Below are 21,629 nucleotides of genomic sequence, written 5' to 3' on the forward strand. Positions count from 1 at the left end.
CAGAGACGCCTTCGTTTTTATACGTAATTCAAGGTTGGCAGGGCCGACATACCACCAGATGTTATAACACTTGCAAGTTTCACCTGACCATTGGAAGGTTGTTCAGGATCTCAGCATGTAAATGTAGTACAACGTATCATTCCAGAAGATGGGTGCAGGGTGACGGACAGTCCTTGCAGTCAGCAAACTTGAAGTCGTTCGGTTCTTACGTGTAGGTACTACCTGGGCACCTAGTACAATATGTGAAAGCGCCAAGGCTGAAGGAGAGGCGGAGCGAGGGACGTGGACCTGAAGTTATGTCCGTGCTGTTTCGTGACGAGGCTCAAGTAGTTCGACCACCCGCCTCAACGCTTCCCCTGCGGCAGATGTGAGCTGCGTTTCTGCGATATCTCCTGTTTATAGGACGTGTGCAACATCCTTCTGACCTCGCAGCACGGTCGTGGGAGTCTTGCTGAGCTCTCTCGCCCCACATCATGCCATACCCGCAGTGACTGGCGCGGTCACCGACGTGGAAGCGAGACACGAACGAGAGTAGTATACAACTACTACGCGCATCCTGATGAACCGAAGCAACACCGCTACCCTGCGCCATGTTGAGCTCATTCGTTCAGAAGCTGATTGACCAGTCGCCCCTGTCCTCTAACAATGATCACCGGCCCTCCAAAGCGGCTCTCTTCCGCGATCAGTTCAGACTTCCTGCCGGTCAGCATCCCCTGCACGAGATCACCGCCGAACTCTTCCTCCCTCTGCCACCGTCCTCAACCCGCGGCCCAGTCACGTCCGGGGAGAAGTCACGAGAGAATGGCAACAGGTATCTGGGGGAACTGCACTTGAGTGAACACTTTCTGTGTTTCTCGACCTTACGCACCAGTTTCCTACCGACCGCCAGTCACAATGCCTCTACTGCCTTTACGGGCCCAACTCAAGGCGCCGGACCCGGCGGGAATGGCTTTACCCTGCCGCTGTGCGCCATCCGACGCGTCGAAAGACTAAATAGCCACCAGGACAACTTCTCCCTCGCGCTGACCACCTTCGAGTCGGTGCACAAGCCGCTGACGGAGAAAACCAAGGCATCCCTGCCTCCAGCCCGGAAACTGATCCTTACCTTGGACGGAAGCCGCGCTGCCTGTGAGCGGTTCTGCGATGGCTTGAAGAAAGGGCTCCGAGAGGGCATGAAAGAAGTCGACAGCCTGCGTACAGTGGTGTCTCAGTGTTATTCCGAGTATCTGCTCGACCCGGTGCGAATGAAGGCCAAGGAAGAGGGCACCCCGCCCCCGGATCCGCCTGACACTGGATTGGGTATGCTCTTCAGATATCCGGGGGATGCGCGAAAACTTCGTGATAGGAGCAAAATCAGGCTATGGGGCGAGTACATGCGTGAGAATGGCCGGAATGCGACCATTGTCCGACAACCCACCTTCCACAAGTTGATCCGTGTCGGTCTTCCCAACAGGCTGAGAGGCGAGATCTGGGAGATATGTTCGGGCTCATTCTACACGCGACTGAGGAATCCAAACCTTTACGAGAAGACATTGGCCAAGTTCACCGGACAAGAGTCGTTGGCTATTGATGAGATCGAGAAGGACTTGAATCGAAGTCTCCCCGAGTACCCCGGGTTTCAGAGCGAAGAAGGCATTGGTCGATTGCGACGAGTGCTCACAGCGTACAGCTGGACCAATGAAGAAGTCGGCTATTGTCAGGCCATGAATATTGTGGTCGCCGCGTTGCTCATCTACATGTCTGAAGCGCAAGCATTTTTCATCTTGGGCGCCCTATGCGATCGTCTGCTTCCAGGTTATTACTCAAAAGACATGTATGGTACGCTTCTCGACCAACGCGTCTTCGAAAACCTGGTGGAACGGACAATGCCCGTCCTCTGGGAGCATCTGGTCAAGTCGGATGTCAACCTCTCAGTGGTCTCGCTGCCTTGGTTTCTTTCACTGTATATAAACTCCATGCCGCTTGTTTTTGCCTTCCGGGTCCTGGACGTCTTTTTCCTGGAAGGACCCAAGGTTTTGTTTCAGGTTGGCTTGGCCATCCTCCGTATTAACGGAGAGGAGCTGCTCGACGTCAATGACGACGGCTCGTTTATCTCCATTCTCAAGAACTATTTCTCCCGCCTCGACGAGTCTGCTCATCCGCGTTCAGAGAATGAAAAGCTGAGGGCCATTACCAGGTTTCAAGAGCTAATGGTAACGGCTTTCAAAGAATTTGCTGGCATCACTCACGCGAGTATCGAAGAGCTCAGAGCAAAGCACATTGATAATGTCAAGGATGGTCTTGCCACCTTCGCCAAACGTACCTCGATTCGAAATTTAGGACCGGAAAGCAAGAAGTTGAGTGCCGAAGACCTTAGTGCTATTTACGACCGCTTTTTCGGCGTCCTGTCAGAGCGGCAGAAGCGGGCGAAACTCCGTGAGGAAGAAAGACGGAGGCAGGAGCAGCAAAAGGTGCGCCCAGGGCTGTGGTCACACCACTCCGATCGCAATCATGACGAACCTGCTCGCAATGAAGCACCTCTACAGACCATGGACTATGATGCATTCCGTGAGTTCCTGGCTAACACGGCCAAATGGGCCATTACGGATTCTCCCACCTCGCCGTCGCAGGAAATGACGAATCCTGCCATGAGCCAGAGGAAACGCGGGCAGACCGTGTCACAATGGGGTTCCGGACCACAACCAGCCGACCACGATTTCATGCAACGGTTATATGGAAAATGGGATGAATCACACCAAGGCGAGATGACCTTGCAACAGCTCGTTCGGGGCCTGGCCCGGATCAAAGGGACCACGGACATTATGAATTCCATGAGTCTGTTCTTTGAACTCTTCGATGATGACAACACCGGCAGAGTGGACCGGGAAGGCATTCTTAGGATGTCGGAGTCGTTGTTATTTCTTTCGCGGCGAGGCTTTGATGGCGCAATCACTCCGTCCGACTTTGGCAACGGACTGGCGTCTCCAGTATCCGCCACTGACTCAAAGGAGGGTCTCAAAATGAGTACCAACGAGAGGTTTCTGGGTAGTGTGAGCGCTTTCATCAAGAGGTGTTTTGAATACGCCGACCCGGACGAGGCTGTTGATCAAGCCAACACAAAGCTCGAGGCAACATCCATCACCGAGCCCGATAGACAGGAAAAAGAGCAGCGTCAAGAAGAAGATTTACTAGAACTTACAGAGACAAAGTCAGGCACCGCCAAACATAAACCATTGCCGAAGCCCGCCGAGCACGATCCTTTGTCCGAGGCGACGCCGCCCAGGAGTCCAGGAGGAGGCGTGTCGCCATTACTACCTGAGGGAGGTGCAGGCGTCCGAAGAAGCTCTTCCCGCGCGGCCTCCCATAACCTCGCCCTAGATCCCAACAAGCCGCTGCACATCACGCTCCCGACGTTTCGGATGGTGATTCTGGCGGACGAGCTCCTAGAACAGTTTTTCGAAACCTTTTTCCCTCGATCGTTCCATCTGAGCGACTCGCCAAATGCCAGCACAGTGTCGTTGCCGTCGAGCACGCTTTCCGGCAACCTCACGACATTCACCAATCTCGGCACACCCGTCAAAAACCTGATTAACGGCGGCGGCAGTTCGAACAAGACGGACATCGACGTCGGCCGCGCCGGCGGGGTCGTCGAGCCCGGATCACGTGGCCTTCGCGGCGTCTTGGACAATATTGTCAACGACGGCATGCGCATGGCGGCCGAGATGCGCAAGCGGATGGAAGAGACCCAGCGAGAGTTTGAACGCAACGCCCGCGAGCAAGGTCACGCCGCCAACAGACCGTACAGGGATGATGACGAAGAAGATGACGATGACGACGATGCCGATGGTGGCAAGGACACCGAACTCGGCAAGAAAGATCAGGAGCTTCTGGAAGGCGCCGAAGTCGCTAGTATTAGGACCGAGGGGACTACTCGTAGTCGCGCCGAGAGTTCGGCCAGTGCTGGTCTTGGGTCGGTGGTTGCTGTTGACGTGGACCTTATTGATGTTGGTGGTGATCAAAGTGCTGGGTCTGCCACTGGCAGTGGCAGTGGCACCGGCACTGGCACAAGGAGTGCTGCAACAGGAACCACAGACTCGTAAGACTTTTGCATGAGCCCTGTCCGTGCCTACCTAGGTACCTATATAGTACTATGGACCATGTCCCATGTACAGTACGGTAGTTACCTTGGTTATTCTGGATATCGACAACCTGTCCAACTAGTATAGTGTAGGTACTGTGTTCGAGGGAGATTTTTGATAAGAGTGGATTTATGTAGGATCAAGTACCTGAGTACTGAAGGTCCAGGTAAACTTGAACTGTGATGAGGATCTGTAACATGAAGACTTCAAGGTTGGAAAGATACTACTTCACTTCACCTTCTCCAATCTCTCTATCAGCATCTATATTAAGTTAAATAACACCAGCGGTAGGTACATAGTGATCAACCACTGAAAAAATGTGCTGACCGCTGATAACGCCTTGAAACGCCCCACCAACCCCTTCGCTTCCAAACGTACCAAGAAACTCGCCAAACCGGAACTAAAGTAAACAAAAACAGACCCGTAACTATTGACTGGACATCAGGGTGTGTCGACAAACTCCTCAACTCAGGTATTCGCCAGAGTCGTGCCAAGACGTCAGACCATTAAACTCATGATGCTGGGAACCGGCTCACGCAAGCCCTTTTGAGCGGCAATAGCAAATAGTACTGCAGCAAGCCTTCCAGATGGATGAAAAGAAACATCCCAGTACTACTAAGTTAGTACTGTCTGTACGTCACCATCGGACTTGACGCTGTCTTGTGATAGAGTGATATCATGTCATTCATCCATGAGGCATGCATGTACCTTTCATCAAGACTCCAGTGGGACAAAAGACGAAGTCTGGTCTGCGAGCAGTAACGCCGTGACTCACTGCTGTTGTTGAATCGATAGGTGTTGTCTCGATCAATCGGTTTGCTTGGTGGTTTCTTCGTCCTGGGTAACGGCTTCTGCACCGGCCCCGGAACCAGCTTCACCCTCAGCACCTGTCTCATCATCATCATCATCATCGCCTTTGCCAGCTGCGGCTTGGACCTCGTCCAAAGCGCTTTTGGCCACGTCGTCCCGGTCCAATGTAGGCATGTGCTTTGTCTCGTCGATCTCTTCCTTGGAGGGCACGACGACTTTGAGTCCAAGGTCGGCTTGCTTGCTGTAAACCCGCAGGCCGACGACGCAACTAGCGTTCCAGGGGTTGCGGTTGGGGTCTTTCTCCTCGGGGTCATCTTTGTGCTGGGTCGAGGAGGATGAGGAGCCAGAATTGCTGGGAGGATGTTGGATAGGCGAGGCACCGGACGTCGTGGGCGTGGAGGTTCCTGATCCAGACGTGCCCGGTGACGAACACAGTGAGGAAGATAACGAGGGCAATTGGCCTTTTTGGTGGGCCAGATCATACAACTTGCCGATCTGGGTGATCTTGTCTCGACGGTGGATGTTGTTGCGGATCACTTGTTCCACATCCTCCCGCCTGCTCTCGGTGGCTTCGACCTTGACCAGCACAGTGTAGGTGCCTCTGGTAAGCGGCACCTCGACGTTGACCGAACGGACGAGCTCGTAGTTCATCTTGCTGCGCGCCAGGTACTCCTCTTCATCCTGCGAGTCTTTCTGGACGCGGAACTGCAGCGTGAAGTTGTACTTGCCCTGTAGACCCTTGAAGTAGCGGTCGTCGAGCTGGGACAGCACAATGACGGCGTCCGTGTCTTCGGGCACGTCAATGGAAAAGTAGTTCTGCTGGTAGTCCAAAGTGCTCCAGGGCACCTGCACGGCCATGAACTGCTGGGCCACGTGCCACTCGGGGCCGAAGATGCGTGTCCGGTCGATATACTTGTACTTGCTCAGCATGTCCTTGTAGGTCATCCAGAAGATCCCGTCGTCGCCGAACTGGTGGTTGAGCCGCTGCAGCCACTCGGCCGTCCATTCTTTCGATCCGTCGCTCCAGGCACCAGTCCATTCCTTGCGGCCCCAGGGGTTGCGGATCTTGACCAGCCGTTGCCCATGGCCTTCGTATGTCGCCAGCACCGCGTACGCATGTTGGCTGACGATACCAGACCGTCTCTCTTCACGGATCTTCTCGTTGGCCACCAAATAGGGCCGCCATTCGCGCCAACGTGCCGCGGCACAGGAAAACACAAAGTCTTTGCCGATTCGGCTGAGTTCGTCGCGCCAGAACGCTTCCGGGTCCAGGATGTTGGTCGTATAAATCTCCGTCGTCACGCCACCCGTGAGATCTTCGATGGCTTCCCCTGTCTGTCCGCCAGAGATCGATGCATAGTCGCCGTGCGCCTTTGCGTACGCTTTCTCCAGTAGACTGACCCACGTTTCATTCTGGTCCCGGCACTGTGCGAAGTACAGCGATTGCGACCCTCTTTGGAATAGCTCTTGGTACTGGTCTTCTTGATTGGCTCGGCGCACGCCGTACTGGCCTAGGACGACGTCTCCACTTTCGTCGTATGCTGGAGCCCGTAGGTACAGCTTATCGTCGATGATACACTGGTGCCATTCACCGTCTGGTATTGTTAGTGTCTCTCAGAACAAAGAGGTTGTACGCTAGATTGCGCACGACCAGGAGGAGGAGACCTACCTCGGTGAAATACGAAACCGTATACTCCGACGGTTTGGTCCTGGATCACACAAACTCTTTCAATGAATTCGGCGTTACACCCAAGTGCGGATATTGCGGCCAAAAACCAGCAGTCACTGCACAAAGTTGGTCAGCGGTTGCTCAAGTCTGCCATCATGAGGCCGAAACAAAATCGTGTCCTTACCCTGCTGAACCTTGAAGCATATCATCGTACGAGACGCCGTCAACGTAGAACTTTGGATCTTCGAAAATGTCCTATGCTTCAATATTAGCATGTGATATTTCCCATTTTGGCCGGCCAGCTACACTTACGGTAACACGTTTGGCATCGGCTGGATACTGCTTGTCATCCGGGTCGACAACAAGACCGTCCAAACAGTCCCTGATCCTGGTGATTTTGAGATCTCGTTCGATATCCCAATGTGAGTCGGTATATTTCTGGTTGGCGGCGTGACATTCCTTGATGATTCGCTTCACATCGCGAATGCAGTTTTCTTTGGCATTCTCGTATGACTGAGCGGCACGGTGGGCGGTCTCACCCAGCAGTTTAGAGGTGAGATCCGTCTCACCTATCCGGTCGGGAAGAACCCTGGTCACTTTGCCGACGTACTCGGGATCGAAGTTCTTCCAAAATTTCTTCATCTTCGTCTGAGGATGGGGCTTTTCCTTCTTTGGCGGCGGAGGAGGTGTTGTCTGTTTATCGGGTACAAGCATGAGTTTGATGGTCTGTCCTCCCCCAAGGACGAGCCCCTCGTTTGGTGGGTTTGGTTCATTGCCGGTCGGCTTTGCTTCGATATGAAAGGCCGGCTTTGACTCCTCCTCTGTCCTTGTGCGAGGGGCATTTTTCTGGTAAATTTCTTGACAAAAAGCCATGTCTCCGGTATTTGTCAGGTCAAGAAGGCTTAGCTGGAAAGAGTTGTTTCTACTATGAAGGTGATGTGGTTGTCGTCCGCATACTCGAACTGTTTGCGGAAAAGGTGGCCGTCGAGAACAAAGAATCGACGGGCGATGCTTCCGGCAAGGCTGAGGATAGAAACAATGTGGAGTAGATCCCATTTTCAAAGTATTCAGGGTCCTTTGCCAGATATAACATATGCCACATGGAACCGTTGGCTCACAGCTTATCCACTCACCTCGGGGAGTCATCTGCACAAGGATTACGGAGAATGGTCTTGATCCGAGAGAGCGAAATTCGAGGCCCCCGCCCGGTCGGGCCGTTGAGCGTCTGTCTGCATGTGGTGAGACATTATCACAGTGTTAGACCGGGGATACGTCGCCCCCTATTATTGACCGCCGTGATAACTCCATAAGCCATTATTAAAGTGAGGCTTTACCGAGTTTCACAAAACTGGCGGTAAGGGAGGGCATTGCTGTTACCGGTCCAGGCTTAGCTCCAGAATGTGGGTATGGGTGGACCTAGCCAGCGTGCCCATCGAACGCACTGACCAATTGAGACCAAGAAAGTCTGTTTGGATCCAGTGTGGCGGCGTCTGGTCTGTGATGTGCTGGTACCTCTGGACCCTTGAGGGCCACCGCTGACTCGGCACACATCAACCTTGTTCCTACAACATTGTACTACAGTGTAGTAGCAGTCCTGGTCACCGGTCTGGGGTGAACTGTTGTGGACGGTATAAAAGGACAATGCATGAGCTAGATTCTCGACGCCTGAATGTGGGCCTCGATCAGGCCTTTGTGTTCTCGCCTAAACTCCTGAAAAAAGTAAACGGATTATTCCGGACGACCAAGACCATAGCGTATGTTATGCGAGCCTGGTCCGGGGGAGCCAGGGTTGCACCTCGCGTGCGCATCTGAACCGACCTCGCTGACTGCTCACACTCATTTCTCCCCTTATCCGAGCACACCGACCCGTTATTGCCATGGTGGAGTGAGGTGGATTGCAATAATGCAGTATAAATGGTCATTATACCGGAAGAACATTGTCGGGCCTGGACTCGTGGACAGTTCGATGGACCCGGCGGAGCACTGGCAGTATGGCACAAGGAGGTCTGGGCTTTACGTGGTGCGTGCAACTTCGAAATGCTAGATAAAGAGCCGGATTGGGGAGACAATGTCGCTTATCTATTTCAAAAGGAACATGAGTGGTTGCAGCGAGGCTGCCTTCCCCGTGACCACAATTAACCGAGGTCACGTGCGTGCGATCTCGGATCCATTGCCACATCCGATCTCTTTATCCGCCTCCGGCGAGCGGAAAAGCGGTTCTTGGGCAATACTACTATGCTACGGCGACGCATAAACGCAAAATTGTTGATGGTTAGTCAGCTGCCACTGGTAGGTACTGAAGTGTTGAGCGGCCTATATCACGTGCGTACGTTAATACCGTAAACCCCGTCGACCTGTCGACGGCACCTGCGTAATGCGTCGATGGTTTGGAGAAACTCATCATTCTGTGCCTGCGCTTCGATCTGCGGCTTAACGCACAACCACACATTCGCTCGGTGTAGAGAGAGTTTCTCGGTCCAATCCTGTACTGCCAGTGTTGGCTAGTCTTCAAACACCCAGCCTGCTGTTCGACTCGACCCTTCACCTTTCCATGCTTCGTAGATGAGGGCCTCAGAAGGGTTGCAGTCCGTCTTGACTGCCACCGGAGGGTTTCTGCCGAAGCAAGATCCCACTTCAAACGTTGAATTAGCCTCAAGGCAGCCATTGTGCGGTGATCCAGAAGGCTGGGGTCCTGTGAACCCTGTAAGATGGGATTTTACGCCTTGCTTTCTGGACATATGGATTGTGGGCGTCTCTCTCTGGGGTATCCTGTTTGGAGCCGGCGCCATCTGGTATCTATTCGCCAAACGCGTGGTTCAGGATGTCACTAAAAACTGGCATTTCTACGCAAAACTGTGAGCATATCGCCTGAGCTGCTGCCATTTCTTGTGGGCTAATCATCCCTCAGGTCTGTGATTGCTGCGATCATTGTCACGACTATCCTTCAAGCTGCCTTCCAGATCCAACGGCTTCCGGGAATATGGTACCAGGATATAAGGTTTTATACTTCGATCGCCACGATTATCTCACTCTTCGTCATCTTTACTGTACAATACCACGAACATTGGCGGTCGCGGAATCCGAATGGCGTTGCACTGTTTTACTGGGTATTCTTCATTTTGGCATATGCTGTGAAGCTGCGCTCGTTGGTGGAAAGAGAAGCATACAAGACTCGTCTCCCTTATTTCATCACATTCAATGTTACCTTGGGTTTGGCCGTCGTGGAGTTCATTCTGGAATATCTTGTCCCCAAGAAACAGAGCGCCTACGATGCTCTGGGAGCCGACGACGAATGTCCCTACGAATATGCCGACGTCTTCTCTGTCCTGACTTTTGCGTGGATGACTCCCTTGATGAAGTTTGGGTATAGCCATTATCTCACTCAGGACGATCTATGGAATCTACGACATCGAGATACCACAAAAGTCACCAGTGATAAGCTGCAAAAGGCATGGGAGTTGGAACTGGAAAAGAAGAAGCCGAACTTGTGGTTTGCTTTGGGTAGGGCATTTGGCGGCCCCTATCTGCGAGGCGCCCTCATAAAAGTCATCAGTGACTGTCTTTCTTTCGTTCAGCCGCAGCTCCTGCGGCTGCTGATCACTTTTGTGGATTCATATCGACCTGGTCGTGACCGCCAGCCTGCCATTCGAGGCGTCGCCATTGCATTGGCGATGTTTGCCACCTCGGTTTGCCAAACTGCTGCCCTCCATCAATATTTCCAGCGTGCTTTCGAGACAGGCATGCGGATCAAGTCTTCCCTTACGGCCATGATATATGCAAAGTCGCTGCGACTTTCGAACGAGTCACGGGCGAAGAAGAACACTGGTGACATTGTTACCTACATGAGTGTGGATCAGCAGCGTCTCGCGGATTTGGCTCAATGGGGTCAGCAGGTGTGGTCCGCACCATTTCAAATCACACTTTGTATGCTTTCCCTCTATCAATTGGTGGGTGTCTCGTGTTTTGCCGGGGTAGCGGCCATGATCATCATGATACCTCTCAACGGCTTCATTGCTCGATTCATGAAGAAGCTGCAGTTGGCGCAGATGCAGTACAAAGACCGCCGGTCACGACTGATGACGGAAATTCTAAACAACATGAAGGCAATCAAACTCTACGCATGGGGCTCTGCCTTTATGGAGAAACTGAGCCACGTGCGGAATGACCTCGAACTGAACAATCTGCGGAAGATTGGGGCAGCTCAATCTTTTGCAACCTTCACTTGGTCATCCACGCCGTTCTTCGTGTCCTGCTCAACCTTCGCCGTGTTTGTGCTGGTTAACGATACTCCGCTGACGACTGACCTGGTGTTCCCTGCGTTGACACTGTTCAATCTCCTAACCTTTCCTCTCACCGTCCTACCCATGGTCATCACCAGCTTCATCGAGGCATCCGTTGCTGTTCGCAGGCTTACTGACTATTTTACTGCGGACGAACTTCAGGAGGATGCCGTCAAGATGATTGACGAACCGCCAAGCCAGCCGGGAGAAAGCAGCGTTTTGATTCGTGACGCTACCTTTACTTGGGATAAGGACCAAGATAAGAATGTCTTGGAGAGAATCAACTTCAACGCGAACAAAGGAGAATTGACCTGCATTGTTGGGCGTGTCGGTGCTGGCAAATCCTCACTACTCCAGGCCATTCTGGGCGACCTCCGAAAACTCCAAGGCGAGGTTATTGTGCGTGGACGCATTGCATATGCAGCACAATCGGCATGGATTATGAACGCAAGTGTCAAAGAAAACATCATATTTGGCCACCGATGGGATCCTCACTTCTACAACCAGACGGTCAATGCCTGTGCCCTTGTGGATGATTTTAGGCAATTGCCAGATGGGGACCAGACTGAAGTGGGCGAGCGCGGCATCTCGCTTTCCGGAGGCCAGAAGGCTCGATTGGCGTTGGCGCGGGCAGTCTATGCGAGAGCAGACGTGTACCTCCTTGATGATGTGCTATCCGCAGTGGATCAGCATGTTGGGCGCCATCTTATCAACAATGTCCTTGGTCCCAGCGGGTTGTTGAGCGGGAAAGCCAGGATTCTGGCTACCAACGCCATCACCGTCTTGAAGGAGGCAGACTACATGTACTTGCTCCGTGACGGTACGGTGCTCGAGAAGGGAACCTACCAGCAGCTCATGGCCATGAGAGGAGAAGTAGCGAACCTGATCAAGTCGGCAATTCAGGAGGAGGAACAGATGTCGGAAGGGGAAAGAAGTCCTAGTATTGAAGGCATCGATTCCGACGAGTCTACGACCGCCGTCGAGAGTGCTGTTCAGGACGAGTACGATGCCGAGGAGGCGGAAGAATCGCGTCAACATGTCGGTGACCTTGCACCAATTCGTGCCGGTCCGACTGGGCCATCAACGAAGAGATCGACGAGCTTCAACACCTTGCGACGTGCTTCGACCGCAAGTTTCAAAGGGCCTATGGGTCGTTTGACAGACGAGGAAGGCGGATTGAAGAGTAAGCAGACCAAAGAAACTTCTGAGCAAGGTAAAGTCAAGTGGTCGGTCTACATGAGCTACGCGAAAGAGAGCAATCTCGTTGCCGTTAGCATTTATCTTGTTGCGCTCCTGGCGGCACAAACGGCTCAGATCGCGGGCAGCTTTTGGCTGAAGCGATGGTCTGAAATCAATGAATCGTATGGTGCCAATCCTGAGGTCGGGAAATACATTGGCATTTACTTTGCCTTCGGAATCGGAGGCGCCGCTCTTGTGGTTGTCCAGGTATGTGGATTCTTTCCATCCGTGGCACAGCGATAGAAACTGACACTTGGCAGACCCTCCTCCTCTGGATCTTCTGCTCGATTGAGGTTTGAAAACCCCGCTGTCCGAAAGTAGATGGCGTGCTCACATTATTGCAGGCTTCGAGAAAATTACATGATCGCATGGCATACGCAATATTCCGGTCTCCGATGAGCTTCTTCGACACGACTCCGGTCGGTCGTATCCTCAACCGCTTCTCAAGGTGCGTGACATGGTTTCGTGTTAATTGCGCATCACTGATTGATGCATAGTGACATCTACCGAGTTGATGAGGTGATTGCTCGCACTTTCAATATGGTAAGGTTTTCCAGCCATTTTCATGCTGTAGTATGGACTGACGGAAAAGCTCTTCGTCAATACCGCCAGAGCTCTCTTTACCATCGGCGTTATCGCTGCGGGAACCCCGATCTTTCTTGTCCTGGTGATTCCCTTGGGTGCCGTGTACATCGTGTACCAGAAGTATTACCTTCGGACATCGCGCGAGTTGAAACGGCTTGACAGCGTAAGCCGGAGTCCGATCTATGCCCATTTTCAGGAAACTCTTGGAGGGGTGTCCACAATCCGGGCATATCGGCAGCAGATACGCTTCCTGTTGGAGAATGAATGGCGTATGGATGCCAATTTACGGGCCTATTTCCCATCAATCAGTGCCAACAGGTGGCTGGCGGTCCGCTTGGAATTTATTGGATCCGTCATCATCCTGGCAGCAGCCATCTTTGCCATTGTCACAGTGACAACAGGGGGCGGGCTGTCGGCCGGTATGGTGGGCCTTGCGGTAAGAGACCCTGCGCCCCGCGGATGACTCCCGGCTCAGCACTAACGGCTTTTAGATGTCATATGCCCTGCAGATTACACAGTCATTGAACTGGATTGTTCGACAGACGGTGGAGGTCGAGACCAACATTGTATCCGTAGAGCGTGTGCTCGAATATGCCAACCTGCCGAGCGAAGCTCCCGAAGTTATTTTCAAGAGCCGACCGAGCATTGGGTGGCCTGCGCATGGCCAAATTACCTTCAAGGACTACTCAACACGATACCGCGAAGGCCTGGATCTTGTGTTGAGGGACATAAACCTGAGCATCAAACCGCGCGAAAAGATCGGAGTGGTTGGACGCACAGGAGCTGGAAAAAGCTCGTTGACCATGGCATTGTTCCGTATCATCGAACCAGTAACTGGACATATCAGGTCAGTGCTTGTCTCAATTTCAATTCCGCCCCCAGTGCAAGCCAGGTTTGGCATCGTAAGCTGCAGCTGGGCTAACAGTACTACTATAGTATTGACGGGTTGAACACATCGACGATCGGGTTGCTAGATTTGCGAAGACGTCTTGCCATCATTCCTCAGGACGCTGCTCTTTTTACCGGGACAATCCGCGACAACCTAGATCCTCGCCATGTACACGATGATACGGAGCTCTGGAGCGTGCTTGAACATGCTCGCCTGAAGGAGTATGTCTCGAGCATGCCCGGTCAATTGGATGCAGAAATTCACGAAGCTGGTAAGTGATGGTTTTGGTTCTGTCTTGAACCACTCTGGCTATAAGAACTCTTTTCGCTGATGCAGCTTTTCGAATCTAGGCTCCAATCTCAGTCAAGGACAACGACAGCTTGTGTCTCTAGCGCGCGCCTTGCTTACTCCTAGCAACATTTTGGTACTTGATGAGGCAACAGCTGCAGTCGACGTCGAGACGGACAAGTTGCTGCAAGCTACTCTTCGAAGCAACATTTTCGAGAACCGAACCATCATCACCATTGCACATCGCATCAATACCATTCTAGATTCCGATCGGATCGTGGTGCTGCAGCAAGGACGAGTCGCCGAGTTCGACACCCCGGAAGAGCTGATTAGTAGGCGTGGACTGTTCTACGAACTTGTCCGCGAGGCGGGTCTGCTTGACGGCTTTGGAAATGGCAGTACTGCCACGAAGCAAAATTAATGGCCGGCATCAAGGCGCAGCCTCTTGCGTCCATGCCGGACAACGGGATATCCTAGGTGTCGCTGTGTCGGTACTGTGTGCTGCTCCCAAAATATAGCAATCAGATCCCAGGTCCAGGTCCAGATCTTAGTTGTCACAGCATTTGCGTCATGCATGATTCGATATTATGTTTCGTGTCCGCTACCTACGTCCTTCCAACAAAGACGAAACTCGTCTCCACAGGCAAAATGATACTAAGTATGCGACCACTGCAGTGAGCTTGCTGGTTCCAGGACCGGGCTGGAGAGCAGGAGACAGCATATGCATGGCATTTTCGCCCCTTGCGCCATGTTAGTCAGAGAGGTACAGCTGTCCGCGGGCTGCGTCTCCGGCCGTCCTTTCGGCGCCACCATTACCAAGGACCAGCCCCTTGTGGTCATGGATGCAGCCTTGATTCATTCTCTATGGCTTCTTATTCTCGCTGTGCCGCCCGAATCCTGTCTTCTAGGTCTTCAGATCCGCATCCGTTGTCGCACGCCGTGAAAACTCCGAGTGAGATTGTAGGGTGTGGGAAGCCAATCTCCTGGGCACCGTTCAACAGACAGGGTAACAGGTACACCGGCACCGCCCTTCTGGTACAGATACCTTCGAGTATGTTGAATCTGCTGGGGGTTTGTTGTACCCGCTACTCGCAGGTAAGCACTGTTACCTGATCGACGTTACACGGTGAGACATACGTGGGGATCTCAAATAGGACATGGCAACCACGATGGCATGAGGCTTTTGGCATTGACCTTCAGCACTCTGCTTCACCTGACCATCGTACGGTTCAAAACTCCTGGCGTGATGACAAGGAACGCCCTGGTTCCGCGGAAGGCCTCGCATTGCATCCGACGGGACATGGTGGCGGGTACGGTGATGAGCTCCGACCGCCTCTAGGGTTGCCGCATCAGTTCATCAACTTCTCGTCTAATCGAATCAGTCGGTGGGCACCTTCCCATTATGCCATCTATATCATCGCGAAATTTACCCAGACACGCTCTTGTTGTCGTACAGACAAGTGAAGCATCGAGTCCTGTTCAAGCAAGATTACAGTTGCCCGTAACTATGGGCGGCGTTGTTTCGTGCAACACACGGTCGACAGGGGGGGCTCTTCAGCTGTATCGATCTCGGTTGCTCTTGCTCTTAAGTGCCGGCGATCGTCTAATCCGTCGATGGTCCAGCCAGTGATGTTTGAGCATGCACAGGTACAAAAATCCTTGCTGGTTGAACAACGAGACGATAGAATCAGGTCACGCAGTCGCTGGCAACGGAGGCCATCGTCGTAGCCTGCAACCACACTTTCCGGGCAAATTTGTCCATTCATAATCGGGTTCCCCTTTGCCCACACCTGCCCTACTCGCAGGGCGGTGGCTTGAAAGGAGTTTTGCAAATTCGGAATGACAAGCGTCACTATGTCGCGCCAGGTGTTGCGATTGGTTTACGGTCTGTGTTGGCAAACTTGGATTATATTCTGGGTGTGATTGTCAGTTGTGAAGATCCTGGCGCTGCTCTCTGTGCCGAAGTCGAGGGCACATCCTCATGACCTATGGGGCTGACCATCTTTCCTGTGGAGGGGCCGGCATGAGACCACTCGATCGATGGGCGAAATCGGATGCGTCAACGCGATCTCAAGGGCTGTTCCGACCCGGACGCCAGGGGTACCTTGCCTCATCTTCAAGTTCCCCCAAAAGCCCCCCCGCAGGCCATCGTGATTGGTTCGTGCTGTGTTGCAAAGCATCAGCGAGCTTCGCAAAGCGTGCGTTGGCAGCGGATCGTTTCCATCTATGGACCACCCCAAATTTGCTTCTGTGCGCGTGAAGATAACCGTGAGAATGCCCTCATTCCCTGAATTGAGCCTGAAAGCTCTGGTAGTGCATGTTGCGTCTTTGATCGAATCACGAGACGGAACAGCACAGTGGCAGGACTAGGAAGCTTCGCACTGATCGAGGGCTGGTTTCACAGCGTCTCTTTGTGTATGTTGAGTCGATTACGGACGTTTGGTTTGTATGAGGCGCGCAACATTGAAGTATGCAATCGAGTAAAATGTGGCTGTTCGATGCCCGCGAGCACTGGATGAGGTCGGAACCCGCCCAACCCCTGAATTTCCGCTGCATCTGATAGTATGGGATATTGCACGCACTTCTTCGAGCAAGAGGCGGTTTCATCACTGGCATGGCATATGGACTCGGCCGCGGACGAAGCAGGTTCACGAGATCGTGTATGGTGCCACAAGCGGGAGACAGCATTGGAGGAGTGGCGACATGTCGGCTGCGTCGTATCGAAAAGGGTCGCTGCTGATGGCGGTTACGGTTACAACAGCCTGTTTTTCTGTGCAAGCAGTCTTAGTTGTGGGGGTCTGTGGCCTCCGGCTCGAGGAGAGGGATACACTGTACTGGCCATCGAAACGGACCGAGGGGCTCAGATCTCAGATCTGAGAGAGATGGAGGGGCAATGGAGGGAACTTGAGGTGCAGCTGAGGCTGTAGTGCAAGGCCCGCTACTACTACTGCACTGATGTGTTGTACTGCCAGTGGTTGCTTGCTTGCTTGCTTCAAGTTGCCTGCTTGTTGTTTGTTGCTTCTTGCTGCTACTGTACTGCTGCTGCGTGTTCTACTACTGCCGGTGGGTGCAGCAGTGCAGCGCAGTGCAATGTCCAACTTGAATGCCCAGTGTCCAATGTCCAGCCTCCAGTGCCGTGCCATGCAGCCGAGTGGCCGGCCACCGTATCGCAGGCCACTGGCATTGCACGATCAGCCTCAGCTCCAGCCTGCCAGTCACGAAGAGGTCTAGTGGCTACTGCGTCGGCCTCCTGCTCGCTTCTTCCCTTGTCCCACGCAGCGCAGCCATCGCAACCGACTGCATCTTCCCTCGACCATACACGATCAACTGCCTGAGCTTCCCTCGAAACCCCCCCGGCTTCGCTCAGTGAAGTCATCAGACTCGTTAAAAACACAAGCCTGGGGCTTCAGGCGAAGAGCTGCAGATTCTTCCTTCGGCGAGCTTGAGAAGCCTGAGCCTGAGCCTGAGCCTGAGCCTGAGCCTGAGCACTGTTTCGTGGGATCCCATCATGTCGCCCATGACCGTTCTCTTCCCCCGGCGCCGCCTCCACCACAGATCTCGGCCGCCAGGAAGACCACCACCTACAGCACCACCTATACATCACGGCAGGCAGTCTGACTGTCAGGCTCACAGTTGGTGCAACGGAGCACGAGTCGACGCCGCCTCCGGCTTGCCAGACACCGCAGATGCTCCCATAGGTAGCTAATCATCGCCCGGCTGGACACAGCCTCTCCTCCTCCCTAATATGTCACTCGGGCTCTCTGAAGGAGGGTGTTGGAGTTCGACTAGTCTTTGCATCCTCACTTCGACTTCCAGCTGCCACCGCCTCGGAGACTGATTTGCTCCACACAGCCCTCGTCCAATTGGCAATTCCATATACATCTTCGTCAGGACTGCCCGGCAGGCCCTCGCCCTTACTCTCCTCGACCTCCAGTCGTGCCCAGCTAGTCAATAGGCCTGATCTTACCGTCCTTCAGATAACCGACTCAGCGGAAATCGGAACGGAGCAAACATCTTGAGAGCGCTTTTGATCTATTCCCAGCTAGTGTTCGCTCTCTGATTGTCCGTGTTGATTTCGCCTTCCTCGATTCTCTTGTCTTCAGCATCATCCTCTCTCTGCTGGCAGACCACTCGCTTGCCTCACTCTCTTCATCCTAGCGCGACATCCTTCCAAAACTCTTGCGAACCAAGTCAGAGTCTGCAACAATTGCGACCCCAGCATGGCGGCTTAGCCAGAAGGGTACCCTAGTCAGCTCAACTGGTCGGCTTCGTCTTTGTTTTTGTCTTTCGTGCATCGGTCTTGGGGGTTTTAACACGCAGGCAGTGCCAGAACGGAGTCCATCATACAAGGCTTCCAGTTCCCTACCTCTTGATCCCCGTGGTTGGTTTAATTGTCTACGCAGCTTCAATCTGTTCAGAGTTTGCTTGAACCCAGTCTTGCAGGCAAAGGAGGTCAGTAACCATTTCCATTCACGCTCGAGCCTTCCTCTCCAAACATCGGAATTGCGAAGATGGATTGTCCTTTCATTCAGCGGTATGAGAGCCGAGCACCATATTCGGCGGGGCCATGGAGCGACTGCAAAAAAATACGGTGCTGGCTTTCAGCGCCTCAGACTTGGAAATGTGGAATGTTTCAGATTGCTTGTTGAAGGATGATGCCGAGTTCATGAAGCTACTACTTGTCTCGAGCCCAACTCCATTTCCGTCTACAATGTGCCTACCGAAGCAGCCAAAAAGCATGGCGTCTTACTGTTGCAAATCACAAATCAGTCACGTCTTCTACATCAGCTCACCATTCGCTAACCACGGTTTGTCTAGATAGCTCTACTACTCTTCGAGTACACTACCGAGGGCAACATCCTCCAAAATACATCAGCAGTCAGATCTTGAATCCAGGGCATTGGCCACTCCACAGGTTTCCAGGAGTGAGAACCCTCTGTCCCGATGGAGATGACAGCCGAATTGATGGCAGTGCCCTCTCCTCAGGTGCTTCTGGACTCTTACCCTGTCAAACCTGAAGATGGATCAATGTTCCCGGTCGCTGCCAAGGAGACCAAACAGGCAAAGCAGCGATATGTTGTTGTAAGCCAGAAAGCGCCCCATTCCACAACATACAGACTAATTTGATTTTTACAGAACGAGATCAAAAAGCTGATCGAAGGTTGTGATGATTTTGTCGGGTTAGTTGCTGGCGAAAAAGGGGAGCCTGAGATTCTCTCGTCGCCAAACTTGGAGCAGCATAAATACACAATTCTCGGTGATGCTCATGGGAACTTCGCGCAATATATGAGTGATCGACGATTGATAACAGGCATGTGCTGACCAACGTCACCCTATCGTTTCTGACCCGCCATAGGCAACTCCGTGGCGCCTACCAGACGAGCCTCGAAGATCCACAAGCAGGCATCTGAGAGCAGCAATATGCCGAGTGGCTCCATCTCGTACACTTTTCAGAGACCTCAAAAGCGACATCGTTCGAGGACTATAAACCCTCGAAACTGGGTCAGACCGAAGATTCAGCAGAACAGCCACGGCCTTCGACTGGTTTGTGAGACTCCTGCCTCCCAAATCAGGGTGGACGACCGGGAGAAACTCGAGCAGTGGTTCGAGCAGGCATTCTTGACCTTGCAACAGGTGGCATGTCGTCTAGTAGCCAAGATCTGGATCAAGAAAATTCATCCGAAGAAGGTGTGTTCACCCTCACTGCGTTGAGGATAGAGTACTAAAGAATGCAGCAATCTACGCATCCGTACAACGGTGGAATGCCCCGTGGCGAACCAGCAGACTCCAATCGGACAAAACCACCATACTGGCCAAGACGTACGTCCAGAATCCATACATTTCGGAAGCCGCCCTTGCCGTGGTGAGCTACTTTTGCTCTCTCTGACTGACTCTTCCGAACCTTTTAGATGTCATCCACCGCGAGCCTGACCACATTGGTCGTGAGGGTGAGGATTCCGAATCATTTATACTACGACCTGACCTCACGATCTGTAGACAGGACGAGCCTGCTTGTTCACCTCATTTTAGGCACCCCGCAACCAATCATCACCAATCCGCCGGACCCCCAGCATCAGCAAACCGTCACTGCAGCTGACCTACTGGAATGTCTTGAAGTGAAGCGCGATGAGTTAAGAGAAGACCGTTGGGAGATTCTTGAGCAAATCACCAGGGCAAGACAGATGATGGAGCAGTATGAAGCAGGCGAGATAGGTGAGGCGACCAGGTCCATATCAGCGTGCCTATAGCCACGCAATACTGACGCTCCTTAGACGGTGATGCTCTAGTTTTCCTCAATGATTACAGTGATGGCTTGAAGCTTACGCCTCATGACTCGGAAGACGACGCACATATGCACGAAGCTACTCATCAAGGTGCTTCCAGCGACGGGTCCCACGATGAAGAGTCGGCTGTTGGACCAGACTTCACACCAGCCTCATCAGCCCAGAATTCCCCTCACCTAAATGCTGACGGCAGCTTGCCGACCAGCAGGCTTCGAGCTGCGATGGTCGGCGAAAGTGTAAAGAACCGTCGGATTGGTGGCCGCAGACCACGAGCTATGGCGAATTTGGGCCGTGTCACCACTACAATTTCGCAACAGCATCCTCACGAGCTGCAGAACCAGATGGCCATGGACGTCTCAAAGGGTGATTACCAATCTGTCGGTGCAATGAACGATCTCATGCTTCAGGAACCGACCATTGGTGTCACACATCCGCATTGCAGCCATGGCTCGATAGTCGGGATACCCCCGCAGATTTCACCGAACATGTTTGAGGGTGCGCTTGACCGTCATACTGGCGAAAGAGACGTCACGACCTGTCTACCCCCTCAAGGGCATCGACCACAGGGTTTCGTTTCTCAGGCCTGGTCGGGATTGGTGCCACATGGGGGATCAGAGTTGGAGCAAATTTTTGGCATTACTCCACAGATGATCACCAATCCCGAGATGGGCCACACTTTCTTCGGTCACTTTCAGCACGATATGGGTGGTGGCATGCACACTGGCCAGCCTCTGATGAGCCCGCTGCAGTATCGGGATCACACCGACGGTCATCAACGAATTCTCCCTCTTCGAGTGATCCAGGCGCAGCAGTCAGGCGCGATGACACACTCCGATAACAGAATGGACATGTTGGCAGGTCATTTCTATCGGCCGTAGGCTTGCTCAATCAAAGAGCCCCGGAGCAACAGGCCGAACCGGTTTGGCTAACGATTGTCATCTTCCACACCTCTACAGTTTACCCGGGCTTAGGGGATGTGGGTTGGGCTGTCGCTCAGTTACATCAGGCCTTCTCATGTTGAAGTAGCGCCTGTGTCATCTGTTGAGCTCCTTTTGCGTCGAGCATCAATCTTTCGATGCTTCGGCTTGGGTGTCGTTTTCGTCGTTTCGGGTGTCTGTCCCTCGAATGATGGCGCTGTCGTTGAACGGTTCGGTGGGGATGAGGGAGAATTCCAGGTAAAAGTTGGGCGGTAGAACAGCAGGCTGTGTGGACGACCTTTTCTGGTCAAACCAGCTCCGCCTTTCTCTGTCTCTGATTGAATCTGTCTGGTTGGTGCAAGCGTCACCCTTTTCTCGGGATATTTGATGGTTTTGTCTCGGTCAAAGCATTTTGAGTTGATTGTTGCACTTTGGTAGGAGATGACCACTTGTTGCACATCCCGGTTGTCATTTTGAAGAGAGATAAATAACTATACTGACGCCATTATCGGGCGACGCCCCAGCCTGGGTTGGCCTGGGAGGACGTTTC

General features: G+C 53.0%; 5 protein-coding genes across 5 annotated transcripts; 3 read left to right on the forward strand and 2 right to left on the reverse strand.

The window, feature by feature from the left end:
* The first annotated feature begins 304 nt into the window (after window positions 1-304).
* On the forward strand, window positions 305-4,403 carry HMPREF1120_05200 (chloromuconate cycloisomerase). Its single transcript, XM_009159365.1, has one exon. The coding sequence runs from the start codon at window positions 591-593 to the stop codon at window positions 4,077-4,079; it is 3,489 nt and encodes a 1,162-aa protein (XP_009157613.1). The 5' UTR covers window positions 305-590; the 3' UTR covers window positions 4,080-4,403.
* HMPREF1120_05201 (calpain-3) lies at window positions 4,244-8,672 on the reverse strand. Its single transcript, XM_009159366.1, has 4 exons — window positions 6,910-8,672; window positions 6,782-6,852; window positions 6,598-6,713; window positions 4,244-6,523 (listed from the first exon to the last, which is right to left on the reverse strand). The coding sequence occupies exons 1-4, from the start codon at window positions 7,741-7,743 to the stop codon at window positions 4,926-4,928; spliced, it is 2,619 nt and encodes an 872-aa protein (XP_009157614.1). The 5' UTR covers window positions 7,744-8,672; the 3' UTR covers window positions 4,244-4,925.
* Window positions 8,673-9,159: 487 nt separating this feature from the next.
* HMPREF1120_05202 (ATP-binding cassette, subfamily C (CFTR/MRP), member 3) lies at window positions 9,160-14,299 on the forward strand (the record flags this gene model as incomplete). The annotated part of the gene is made up of 9 exons (XM_009159367.1): window positions 9,160-9,452; window positions 9,506-12,323; window positions 12,377-12,409; window positions 12,461-12,564; window positions 12,614-12,659; window positions 12,709-13,137; window positions 13,193-13,548; window positions 13,638-13,861; window positions 13,941-14,299. 9 exons carry the CDS (start codon window positions 9,160-9,162, stop codon window positions 14,297-14,299), a joined length of 4,662 nt encoding a protein of 1,553 aa, XP_009157615.1.
* Window positions 13,859-16,929, reverse strand: HMPREF1120_05203 (uncharacterized protein). The gene is made up of 3 exons (XM_009159368.1): window positions 15,272-16,929; window positions 15,016-15,213; window positions 13,859-14,963 (listed from the first exon to the last, which is right to left on the reverse strand). Exon 1 carries the CDS (start codon window positions 16,564-16,566, stop codon window positions 16,216-16,218), a length of 351 nt encoding a protein of 116 aa, XP_009157616.1. The 5' UTR covers window positions 16,567-16,929; the 3' UTR covers window positions 13,859-14,963; window positions 15,016-15,213; window positions 15,272-16,215.
* A 1,893-nt stretch (window positions 16,930-18,822) lies between these two features.
* HMPREF1120_05204 (uncharacterized protein) lies at window positions 18,823-21,040 on the forward strand (the record flags this gene model as incomplete). Its single annotated transcript, XM_009159369.1, has 7 exons — window positions 18,823-18,960; window positions 19,015-19,189; window positions 19,235-19,566; window positions 19,614-19,698; window positions 19,788-19,826; window positions 19,876-20,091; window positions 20,151-21,040. 7 exons carry the CDS (start codon window positions 18,823-18,825, stop codon window positions 21,038-21,040), a joined length of 1,875 nt encoding a protein of 624 aa, XP_009157617.1.
* Between the last annotated feature and the right edge of the window lie 589 nt (window positions 21,041-21,629).

The sequence above is a fragment of the Exophiala dermatitidis genome (genome assembly GCF_000230625.1).
Source record: "Exophiala dermatitidis NIH/UT8656 unplaced genomic scaffold supercont1.4, whole genome shotgun sequence".
NCBI lineage: Eukaryota > Fungi > Ascomycota > Eurotiomycetes > Chaetothyriales > Herpotrichiellaceae > Exophiala > Exophiala dermatitidis.

Coding starts and splice junctions, on each gene's coding strand:
- HMPREF1120_05203 (XM_009159368.1), bottom strand. CDS start 16,566: ATGCTGTCTCCCGCTTGTGGCACCATACACGATCTCGTGAACCTGCTT.
- HMPREF1120_05201 (XM_009159366.1), bottom strand. CDS start 7,743: ATGACTCCCCGAGGTGAGTGGATAAGCTGTGAGCCAACGGTTCCATGT. Junction 6,853..6,909: donor CCGATGCCAAACGTGTTACC/GTAAGTGTAGCT, acceptor ATTGAAGCATAG/GACATTTTCGAAGATCCAAA. Junction 6,714..6,781: donor ATGCTTCAAGGTTCAGCAGG/GTAAGGACACGA, acceptor AACTTTGTGCAG/TGACTGCTGGTTTTTGGCCG.
- HMPREF1120_05200 (XM_009159365.1), top strand. CDS start 591: ATGTTGAGCTCATTCGTTCAGAAGCTGATTGACCAGTCGCCCCTGTCC.